This window comes from Natrix helvetica (genome assembly GCF_964273705.1).
Source record: "Natrix helvetica genome assembly, chromosome: 7".
NCBI classification, from domain to species: domain Eukaryota; kingdom Metazoa; phylum Chordata; class Lepidosauria; order Squamata; family Natricidae; genus Natrix; species Natrix helvetica.
In genome coordinates this window covers 21036785-21049431 of record NC_138558.1, presented here as the reverse complement: position 1 = coordinate 21049431, position 12647 = coordinate 21036785, and the positions used below count along the sequence as shown (strand labels likewise).

At 38.5% G+C, this 12647-nt stretch overlaps 1 protein-coding gene across 2 annotated transcripts in view; it reads left to right on the top strand.

Annotated features, from left to right (window-relative positions):
- PPP3CA (protein phosphatase 3 catalytic subunit alpha) overlaps positions 1 to 12647 on the top strand; it is a 222687-nt gene that overhangs the window by 161299 nt on the left and 48741 nt on the right. For both annotated transcript variants that reach the window (XM_081959078.1, XM_081959079.1), the window contains exons 7-8: positions 3315 to 3392; positions 12307 to 12401. In XM_081959078.1, the coding sequence (XP_081815204.1) occupies positions 3315 to 3392; positions 12307 to 12401 (173 nt within the window). The remainder of the gene's footprint in view (positions 1 to 3314; positions 3393 to 12306; positions 12402 to 12647) is intronic.

Genomic DNA, 12647 nt, shown 5'->3' with positions numbered 1-12647 from the left:
CCTTACACGTAATTAGATGTTTGTATCTGCACTTATTGGTGAAGTGTGGATGTGTCTGTCTGAGTATAATTTATATGTCTCCTCCATTTTTCGGGCCAGATACATGTATACATCAGAGGTGGGTTGCTGCCAGTTCGGCCCAGATCGGCCGAACCGGTAGTAGCGGCAGGAGGCTCCGCCCACCTGCCTGGATGCTTCTGCGTATGCACAGAAAATTATGGGCGCAAAAGCATCACATGCTCGATCGTGCCCAAACCAGTAGTAAAAAAATTGGCAACCCAGCTCTGGTATGCATTCAAACTAGACTGTGTAGTTTCTCTGTGTCATATAATGTATGTGGCTATAAGCGTATGTATGTATATGTATGTATGTATGTATGTATTTATTTATTTATTTATTTAGTCATGCTTATGTAGTGTATATTGGAGGTGGTGACCCTTTGAGAGCTGTATGCAATGAAATTTTATTTTAATCTATGTCGATTAGTGTACATTCTAAGTGACAATAAAGTTATTCTAAGTACACACCAGCAGTGAAATTTTCTCACAAAATAGTTCTATATAAGAGTTCTTAGCTGACATAAATAATGTGAACATTCTTGACATAAAATTGGGTTTCATTCAGTTTGAGACACTGGCCAAAACATAGTTAGACTAACCATAACTGCCTTATTTTTAACAGTGATGCTACATGTGGCACAACTGTTACTAAGTTTAATAACCATAGTCTATATCTTGTCTAGCTTACTAAAACTGCTATGTTAAAACCTAACTAAAGCTACAATGATTGGCAGCAGGTTTTATCAGTGAATCTATCTAGTGATTACCATGGCATGTGAAAGATTACAATTGGAACAAAATTCCAATGAGTGATGAAAAACATGAATTAACAAATGAAGTGAAAAAACAAAGATTGATATGTAATATGACTGTAAATGTAAAAAAGAAAGAGTAACAGAGATGAATGAAAGTGGCCTTAAAGTAGAGTTGATGGATGCATGCAGGGAAGTAAGGAAGAGGTTTAATTCTGAATGAAAGTGCAGAGTGACCAGTGGTGGGATACGACCGGGGCATACCGGTGCCTGCTGGGAGCACCAGGTACTGTTCCGGTACGGTGCTCCGGAGGGCCCACCCACCTGCCTGCTCTCCTTCTATTTGAGCCGATCGGGACATTCACACACACGCACGGAATGTACGGCATCTGTGCAACGCTCCACCAAGCAGTGGGAGTATCGTGGGCAGTGGGTACGCATGCGCGCATGCACATGGCGGATGCCTGACCCCATTGCAGCGTACCGGTTACAACGGGATCCGGAACCCACCACTGAGAGTGACATATGCATTATATAGTGTCTTCTAGGTTGAAAATAAATTAAATTAAGATCCTATAAGTTAAGGACAATTACATATTACATTCCAGGGACTAGAGATATGAGAAGAACCAGGACTGAGTTTGAAAAGTATTTGTGCAACATTCTGAATTAATGCAAAGTGTATATTATTGCTGCAGGTGGGATGGGAGTTTATTCTTCTAAGTGATATGAATAGATCAAAGAAACAAGATGAATCAGGAAATATTAATTTTCTATAATACTAACAGTGTACAATGAGGAATTATAGTAATTGGAACTATATAAAAGGATGCTTGGTGGACTGATGAAATTAAAGAGACAATGGATGCAGAAAAATGGTTATGAGAGAATATTTGCTGGAAAAAAAGAAGAATAATACAAATATATTGTATAATGGGGTTTTGAGAGAAATGGTTAGTTGCAAAAAAAGTAGTAAAGTAATAAGTTTGTTAGTATTAAGAAGAAGCAGAGAAAGCAATTTTGATGGGAATAAAAAGGTTTTTGGAAGTAGGTGAAGAGGGAGCAGAACAAATGGAATTAAAAAGTGCTTAAATGATTTAGAATGACTCTGAAGTGAGGAAATGCTGCAAGATACATTTTATTGGAATATCATTCTGAGATTCATATTACCTTGGCTCCATTTAAATGAGCTCTTAAGGCCCTGAGCTAAATTGGATGATGTTTTGATTTTCTAAATAGTTTTTTCCCCTTACTTTTGTCATGACAGACTGTGTTGCCCATAAATTCAATAAATAAGTAAATAGTGTCTCTCTTCTCCCCCCCCCCCCCAATGAAAAGCAAATGAAATGCTATGAAAATATTGCAAGGGTATGAGGTGTTTACAGTGTAATAGGAACAGTGTTGTGGTTTGCTTATGGACTGCCTGTATAATTTGTTTAAACGTGTGTGAAGATTTCAGTTGTGTCGGATGATTGGAAAAATGACATTATTGATCCCCTGTACAAAGGGTAAGTTAACAAAAATGAGTACTGTAACTATCCCAGGGAGATAAGCTTATTAATCATATCTGGTTAGGTGCTTAGCAGAATTCGGGTTGAAAGCGTTTGAAGAGTGAAGAGAAAGGATAAGAATGAACAAAACCTTGGAACTGCAGGCTGACTTTGTGCAAGGGAAGGCCTGTGCAGACAAGGTTTTTATTGTCATCAGGTCACAAAGGAAATTAGAAACATGAGAAAGAAAGTGTATTTATGTTGTTTAATTTAGAGCATATTATAAAACATATCATCTTGATTATGGAATGTTTTACCCGAATGTGGAGTTGAAGTTAGCTGCTGAAACAGGCGTATGATGGAACTAAAACATTTGTGAGAATGTTTTATGAATAGTTGAACAATGAAAAGGGAGCAAGATAATATATGGGGTGTCCACTTTGTAGTACAGTATAATGTATTTATGCATAAATATTTAAAGTGTACGTGTTGCAATGTTAGACCTTTGTTGGCTGGAAACATGAATGTGCAAGCATTTTGATGTAGGTGATGCTGCACTGTTCGCTGAGAGCTCAAATAATTTGCAGTGAATGTTAGATGGATGCCATGACCTGATGACAAATGTGGATTTAAAAATTGAAGTAGTTGCGTTTGGTAGGGAAAAAAAGGAATGAATGAATGAAAGTTATACATAAGTGGTAAATAAACTAAAAAAAAAATGTTTAATAGAACTTTACAAGAGTAAGACATCAAAAGCAAAGTGTCTGCTTTATGGACAATGGAATAATGAATTGTAGGAGGCATTGATTAATGTCACTTTCAGTTTTGTTTCATGGCAAACTGAGACTCTTTGTAAAAAAAAAAAGGAAGTGCACAAATACTTTTGATTATATCTATATAGTCTTGAAGAAAGTGACTGGTTTGTGTGTGTGTGTGTGTATGTGTGTGTATTTTAATCTAATATTTAAATTTTAAATGAACTAATATCTTTCTTCTTCTAATATCTCAAACAGTTACCCTGCTGTATGTGACTTCCTACAGCACAATAACTTATTATCTATACTCCGAGCTCATGAAGCCCAAGATGCTGGGTGAGTAGTAACACACTGTCACTTTTTTTTAAAATGGTTTATATATATTCTTTCCCATACCATTGGGCTTTGTTTTGTCTTCCAAGCAATTGGATAAATACAGATGTGTCAGGGTAGGATTCTGCCTTTGGAGCTATTTCTTAGGGATCTACAGCAGGAGTGCCCAACCCCTGGATCACAGTCCTTTATTGGGCTGTGGCCTATTTGGAACTGGGCCGCGTGAGTGGAGTCAATATACGTGCTGGCCCGCCACTTAAGCAAGTTGAACTGCACACTGCGTGCCAGCCCATGAGTCACACAAGGGCTGCATGTTTTTTTTTTTTTCAAAAAGTTTTATTGGTTTTTTAAAACATTTATAAGGAAAAGGGTAAGTGGAATGGTTACAAATTTTGGCAGTTGCAAGTGTGGCAGACGCCCCCTCCCTCCAAACTCATAGAATACATCTAAATATAAAACATTAATACATAATCATAAAAAATCAGCATATTAATTCTAGAAAAGATAGTTTTCAATCAATTTATGTAGTTATGATATAAAGTCTAGATATAATTTCATTATAACTTTCGGTCTGTTTATAACATTGTGGTTTTCTTATTCATTTTTGTGATCTGAGCTTTCTCGGTGTTGCCCCTTCACCCCCCGCTGGCAGAGCTCCGGCCCCTCCCGTGTCCTGTGTGACCATTGTGGTGTCTTCTGTTTTTTCTAGGTTCGCTTTATTTTTTTCCATAAAGGCCTGAGCCTCTATGGGTGTATTGATTCTGATTCTTGTCTCCTCCCAGAATATCAGCATCCCTTCAGGCATCAACCATCTAAACCACACCCCCTTCTGGTATAGTTTATTCGCCAATTGCGAATAATTTTTCCTTTTCTCCCTAATTTTTTGGGGGATCTGCTTCAGGATGGTTATCTCCCTGTCATGATATGTCAATGTTTGCCCCCTTTGTACACCCAGGATTTCATCTCTTGTGCTTTTCTTAAGGAATTTAATATGAACCTCCCTGGGTACATTGTGTGTTCTGGCATAGGCTGAATTCACTCTATAGACCAGATCTATCTCCGATTCCATCTGCTGTTTATCTTTATGTATGTATTCAGCTAAAATATTAGTCATAATGTCCCTTATATTTTCCCCATCTGCTTCTATTACATTTTGAAATCTAAGATAAAAGGACATTCTCTCAAACTCTGTTTTCATTTGTTGGATGTCAAGTTCTTTGTTTCCCTTCTGTAAAGCCTCTACCCCCCCCTCTCGCCTCCGCCACCCCACCCTCCACCAGGTCCAGTCTCTGTGAGTTCTTATAAATTTGAACTTGGTTCTCTTTAATTTCTTCCTTCATTTCTTTTAATTGTTTCTTAATTTCTTCCTGGCCCTGTATGAGTTGCTGGAGCATCTGTTGCAAATCCATCTCTGTACTCTTAGGTTGCATCAATTCTGTAATCTTTGACTGTGTGGCAGGGCTGGATGTTGCAGATGTCGGTGCAGAAGTAGCAAAGCCAGGTTTTCCAGGGGGTGGTCTTTTTGGAGACAAGGGCTGCATGTTGATGTGTGGTAGCTCCCCACTTGTGTGACCCAGTTTCCTTCTTCCCCCCTGCTGTGCTGCCAAGTCACAAAGGTTGGGGACCTCTGGTCTAAACAATATGCCAACATTGTTGTCGTTTTGTTTTGTTTTTTGGATGAATAGGGAAGAAGAGTACTACCTAGCCTTTTTCAAAATTTTGTAAACCATCAAGTCCATCAGTCTTGAAATTACATTCTCAGTGTGGATATTTACGTATTTTTGAGCAAAACACACTCAGGTCAGGTGCCCTTCCTTAACTTCAAGGAATCCAAAATGAAATCCTGATGTTCAAACTGTTTTAAATAGCCTTATACTCAAAATATCATAAAAAGCATAAGGATGTAATGTTGGAGGCTTCCCTTGTTCAGTAGATAAGTAGCAGTAGAAAATATAATTGCTTTTTACAGCCTGTTAATTTTCCAGACCTACAGATAAACAGTTTGGAGGAAAAATATCTTTTTTTTCACCTCTGAAAAGAAGTACACTTTGACAAACAAAAGCTAAATTAAAGAGTTGCATCATTGCATAAGATCTTCCACATTTAACTCTTTCTTCTCCTTTGATGAAACAAACTTACAGCATGTGACTTAATTTAATTAATGTGTATCCCAGCTTTTCTTACAAGACGGCATAAAACTGCCAAGACTATATGTTTATTTAACAATATATGTAGTTTAAAACACCGTTCAAAATAAATGAGTTTGAGAAAATGAAATGCCAGATGGATCTTTTGAGCTACAAAGCTCTAGTAACTTAGTAGAGACACGGAGAAAGTGGGTATTCTGTTTTCCTATTGTACCTACCTGCCAACTCCCACATAGCTGGCAAGACCAAGAAAGCAAGAATGGTGCAGATTTTAGTAAGGTAGCTTACTGCCAATTTAGAATATATACAGAATCTTGAAAAGTGCAATTGGGCTTATCCAGTCTCAGTTATAATGTGTTTATGTCAGAGGCTCTTTCAAGTATTTTTTCCTTCTCTCTCAGCAGACTTAATTGCTTTCTATGAGATAAATATTCAGTTGACTCCCAGTTTTACCTCAGTCTCTCACAATGCTACTGACAAAGATGAAATGCCTACATGAGTACAGCTTTGCAAAGTAGCATTTCACAAAGTATATTTGCACAAATGAAGTGTTTCCAAAGCATTAAAGTAGTCATGTCCTCTGGAAGTCTTAGTGTAGCTGTTTCAAAGTCTCCAATATTCTGTAAGTTTGTATGTGTCTGTCCTAGTAGATATATTTATATGTACACAGGCAGATAACCAAGAGCATTATTCAAGACAGTCATATCTTAGCTTCTGGGAAACATGCTTGTTTCAATAATTCAGGGAAGGAGGATGTCCCCTTTTTGAATATATTGGAAACCCTTACAAGAGATCCCTCACTGATTTCGGAAAGGGAGAACTTCATGCAGGAAGGATTTATATTGGAATAAAATAGCAGTTTGAGGTAAACCTAGGATTGGACTACTACTTCTTTATTGTGCTTCCAGTTGGAAGATTCTTGAGACTGTTAACATATTAACATACATTTCTTCTACAGAAAGGTTTGCAAGATGAAAAACTATCTATCATATGTAAAAAGGACATACCCATAACTGCTGTGATAATACATGTTGGGGCATTGCTTTATTTTGGATAGGAATAAAAATGGCACCCCTATGAATAATAAAATAAAGCTTTTGTAAAGAGAATTCTATTGAGAATAGTCTGAATTCAGTTAAAGTAAAATATTAATTTCATACCAAAGATCAGAAAGATCTTTCTGACAACATATGATTGATTCAATATCATTAAAACGGGGGTGGGGGGAATCTACTCAGATGATGTTAGAAAGGCTAAAAGGCCACAAGGTTTTTTTTGTGAGGATACAGAGTGCTTGTAAAATATGGAAGTCCATCATTTTTAGTTTTCTAAAAAAAATACTTTGGAATCAATGGATAATGCCGTTTAGAGATGTTGCATAAAGCATTGTGCCTATAGATGCCAAATTGCAGACACCTACCTATGGATGAGAATATAGATTTGTCTTGTTCAGATATCCACCATTTATTACAAGGAACACCTAAGGCAGGGATTCCCAAACTGTGACTTGCAGTGTGAAGGGATTACAACCACGAAAACGGCCAGTGAATACCCCTGCGTGTGCACACATCCTCACTTGCACATGCTGTGCATGCTGCTTGCACAAATGAAGCTGCTTGTGCCACTGGCCGGCTGCTCATTTGTAACCATCCCCCTCTCCCCCCACCGGTCCGCATAGCTGGGAAAATTGGGAAACTCTGACCTAAGTCATTTTAAATTTATCAGCCAGGCCAATGGCCCAGTTTCATCCTTACTACCTTCTATGCAAATATGGCATGACGGTAGGGAGGACTTTGAAAATTCCAAAGAAACTTGCAGGCATCTCTTTAAAAGGATCTTGAATACATAGTGTCATTCCTTTATTAAACTTTATTGAAAAAAGTTTGGAAAGACATGAAACCATCTCTCCGATGATTTTTTAAAATATATATTTTCACATATTTCAAAAGGAAACGTGCAGGAAGATAAGAGTAGCCCTTCTAAATCAGCTCAAGAAATTTTGTCAACAAGAAGTTTGACTGGCTTGCAAGTAAGAATGGAAACATAGCCTCTTCCAGTTGTTTCCCTGTAGTATATAATTTTTGGAATCATGCTGCCCCCAACCCAGAAGTAGCATTCATGAACTTCTGCAGCAAACAAACAAACAAACAAACAAAAACGCATATTAATAATCACACTTGCTGTGACATTATGAGATTCATCTGTCCTTGCCTCCTTGCATCCTAACAATTGTTACAAGTACTGTACATAAGAACATGTATAGACACCAGGCTACATACCAGGAAACTTATAGATATCTCTACATGTGTCTGTATATAAACACAAATAAATATATATATATTCACACAAACACAACATTTCTCTCACACACATATATAATTGTAAACAAGCTTGTTTTCTTCTTTTTTAAATGTCAGCTCAAACATAAAACAAAATCAGGATAATCAGCAATGTAAACTAATGTTTCTGTTGACATTAATAAGTGCATCTAACAGTCTAGAGATTGACTATAGCATGAATCTAATTATACTGAGATATATATAGCCCATGAAATAACTCACTTTTAACATTACATATTTCCCCTATGGTCAGAGAAAGGAGACAATCTAAAATTGATTTTCATAATCCATCTTAAAAAATTCTAGGACTGCATTGGCCTAAATCTGATTGCCAAAAACCTTCCATTTTATTTCTGGCACTTATTCTTCTTCCTGTAGATTCCTTTATCACAGCCTTCTCTATCCAGGAATTTTTTTCCTGTAGCTAAAGAATCTTGGTGCTCCGAAAAAAAAGAAGGAATGGGAAGATTGTTGTGTATACCTAGCAATGGTGGGTTTCAAAAATTTTTGGAACCTCTTCTGTAGGTGTGGCCTGCTTTATGGGAGTGGCTTGCCAGCCATGTGACCGAGTGGGAGTGGCTTGCTGGCCATGTGACCGAGTGGGAGTGGCTTGGCAGTCATGTGACTGGGTGGGAGTGGCTTGGCAGTCATGTGACCGGATGGGAGTGGCCAAGACGATGTCACTGAATTCTTTGTCCCAATTGATGATCTACAAAAAGAAGATATGAAAAAGGAAATTTATTATTTTGTGCACTTACTACTTAAATAAGATTAAAATAAGTACACAAAACAACAAAAGAGCTACTTACAAAAGGTAAGTAGCTTACTACTTACTACTTGTATTTCAAAGGGAATAGAATACATATTTAATTTTACACATGTTAACAGCTGCTGGAATTGTGTTTGCACAGCAGTGGAAAAAAACAAAGATATGAAAATGAATAAATATTAGAATGTGCAGAAATGAATAAATTGACAATTAAAATCAAGAAGGCTTCAAATACTTTTTCATGTGGGATTTGTTTTATCAATTGCTAACTAACAGAAACAGCAATTAGAAATCTAAAAGTATGAAAGAAAACACCAATTATGTAAGGAAAGGTCACTAAAATGTATAAGGAAATATTAGTACTTGATCATTATTAATGTGTAGATAACTGCGGAACATTACACACACACAAAGTATGACACTGCCAGGAAAACACCAAAAAATAACAATTTCCCCCCAAAAGACTGCAAATGAAACCAGGTTTTTTCCTTAGCCCGAAGGACAGGAAAGACAAAGCCACTGGAATAAAAACCATCAAGGCATTGTGGGAAATTATAAAGGACAGTGCCAGGAAGCTCACAGAACCAGCAACCACTTCACAATTACCTAAACAACCAGGTATCACACAGAAACACACAAAATCTGGCAAAGCTGCCTTGCACCAACCTGGCCTGCCCATAGAAAAGCAGCCACCTTGATACACATAAACCATGCACCAACCTGTACACTTAAAAGCAACATATTGCATCACAAATAAAACATTTGCAAAAAGGAATAACATTTCTTGTAATAAACATTCTATAAGCAATAAATAAATAAAAATTCCCTAAAAATAATTTTTAAAAAATATATTCTACACACAATAAATTAAAATAAAACCATTAAAAATATCCTATACATAATAAATTAAAATAAAACCATTAAAATGTTCTATACACAATAAATTAAAATAAAACCATTAAAAATATTCTATACATAATAAATTAAAATAAAACCATTAAAATGTTCTATACACAATAAATTAAAATAAAACCATTAAAAATATTCTATACACAACAAATAAAATTTGAGATTGTGGAGATGTAATTCTGAGGCCGGTTTAATTGTGCAAGGTCCTGATGAGGAGTTTGTGATGACCATGAGGCAGGAGGCATATAAATTTAATAAATGAAGAAATAAATGTCCTGTGGTCTCGATGGTTTGCTTGCAGATGTTTTATTGTCATTGGTGTGAGATACCTAGCTGGGTCATGAAATGTCTGCAAGAAAACCACCAAGCTCAGGGAACACCAAGGACCCCGCTGTCGTCTCCCTCCCCCCCACACTCCTCTTCCTCCTCTCAATATATCCCACTCTTTCTAGAACTGATGATGTTACCTAGTTTGGTAATGAAATGTCTGTAAGAAAACCACTAAACTCAGAAAGCAGCAAGGATCCCACTATTCTCCACCTCCTCTTTCTCCCTCTCTTTCTCCTTTTTGTCCTTCTATCTTTCTCCTCCCCCCCCCAACCCCACTCCCTTCTAGCACTGATGATGTTACCTAGTTTGGTAATGAAATGTCTGTAAGAAAACCACCAAGCTCAGAAAGCAGCAAGGATCCCACTATCCACCACCTCCTCTTTCTCCCTCTCTTTCTCCTTTTTGTCCTATCTTTCTCCTCCCCCCCCAACCCCTTTTAGCACTGATGATGCTACCTAGTTTGGTAATGAAACGTCTGCAAGAAAACCACCAAGCTCAGAGAGCATCCAGGACCTCTCATTACAAACTACCGTCCGTCTCCCCATGCTCAGAAAAGGCCCGGGAAGTCCTTTGCTAGCAGTCAGGTTCTAGGAGTCCTGCCACCACCAAAGCACCTTCCCGGAGTTGCTTTTCTGAGCACGGGGAGAAGGACAGTGCAAAATGCCATCTGTCTCCCTATGCTCAGAAAAGGAAGCCCGGCTAAGTCCTTTGCTAGTAGGCAGGTTCTAGGTCGCCTGCCGCTATGAAAGCACCTTCCTGGAGTTGCTTTTCTGACCACGGGGAGACAGACGGCGCAAAATACCATCCATTCTCCGTGCTCAGAAAAGAAAGCCCAGCTAAGTCCTTTGCTAGGAGGCAGGTTCTAGGATGCCTGCCACCACCAAAGGACCTTCCGGGAGTTGCTTTTTTGAGCACGGGGAGATGGACAGTAGTTAGTGCGGTGCGGCCGGCACCTAGGAGGTCCTAGGAGACCGTCCACACCACGTAAGCTCCTGCCACCATCCCTATCCCCGCGCCTGTGCTTTCTGGTGGCCAGGCATCTTAGGCAAGTCTGGGGACCTTGCAAAGGCCTTGTGAGGTTCCCGAACTTATCAAAGACGCCGGCTGTGCCGTGTAAGCTCCTGCCTCCGTTCCCACCCCCGCACCCATGTTTTCTGGTGGCCCTGCGCTATAAGCGAGCCCGGGATCCTTGCAAGGCCGGAAAAGGTCACCAGGTTCACTTATAGTGCAGGGCCGCGGCAGGCCACTCCAGATGGCCTGCCGCTGCCCCCCCCGCCCCATGCTTAGTTGCAGCTTACTTACCTCCTCAGAGTCAGCAGGCAGCAATAGAGAGCCAAGCAGGAAAAAAGGTAAGTGGGTTTAGATAGGGTTCTTAGAGGCGGGCGGGGCGATTGGTGAGCCAGCCAATCAGTGAGCGGTGGGTGGGGCTAGGATAGTGCGGACATGTGGGGAGAGCGAGCGATGGAGCGGCTTCCAGACGGGCGGGGGTGAGAGAGTGAGTGACAGGTCCAGGGCAGGCGTTCCGGAACTTACTTCTGGGTCCACCAGTGGAACCTCTTCTAACCGGTTCGGTAGATTTGACGAACCGGTTCTACCGAACCAGTGCGAACTGGTAGGAACCCACCTCTTGTACCTGGGTCTGTTTACACAAGCTTTGAATCCAAGCCTTTGTTCCTATTTTATTTGGAGGGGTGAACAATTTTTAAGGATGCCTTCCTTCTCCCTATTAAAAGCGATGTTCAGTCTGAGACTTCAAGACTGAATGCAATCATTGGTTTTCCCCTGAAAAGCAAACTTTAAACAGATAACTCTCTGCTCATAATCTCCTGCAGTAAGGTAACACAAATTATTTTGCAAGATTTGAAAATCTGCCTGAAAGTCATGTAAGATACCCAGGTAGATGTAGTGAGTTAAACTGTATCTAGTCATACCTTCATTCTCCTACAGGTAATTTGCTTGCTTTTATTTGGGTTTTGGATATAGGTTTTTTTTTCAGTAAACAGTTTTATCTATGGTCTGGACTTTTGAGAGCCAAACTAAATAAATAATTTAGCATTTAGCTTGACTAAATTACTATTTATTTTTTAATAGCTAGTTCTAGAGGGGAAAGAAGCTTTAATTGTGTGTTCTCCATCATGTTTTCAGAATTTTCTTGAAATGCCTTTAAAATGAATAATGTAATTTTAGTTTATCCATATGTATGTATCTCAATTTGACCCTAACTATATAGACATCCCCAGATTTACTGAAATTATAATATACTGACTTCCATCCAAACAGCATACAAAGTATGCATATGAAATATGAAAAACATTTAACCAAAATCCATGAAACAGACATGCATACATTACAGTTAGTCTAAATAACATTACTAAATAATTAGTTAACGGTGCTAATGAAGTGTCTTGTGCAATTTGTTGTAGGTATCGTATGTACAGGAAAAGCCAGACAACAGGCTTCCCATCACTAATTACAATTTTTTCAGCACCAAACTATCTAGATGTATACAATAACAAAGGTAAGAGCATTTCTCTCTCGCAGCATGCATTTCATTATAATTCAGTCCTTTACTTTTATTTCTCTTCCTTTGTTGACAGTAACAGTTTGACATAATTTATAATGACAAAGTATTAATTAATGTTGAAAAATTGGGCTTTTTTTTGCTTAAATGAATATGATTATTTCCATTATTTAGGTATGGCTTTAGTAATTTATTTTACTATATGGGTCATGAATTAATTTGGTAAAGGAAGAAAAGGGGAAT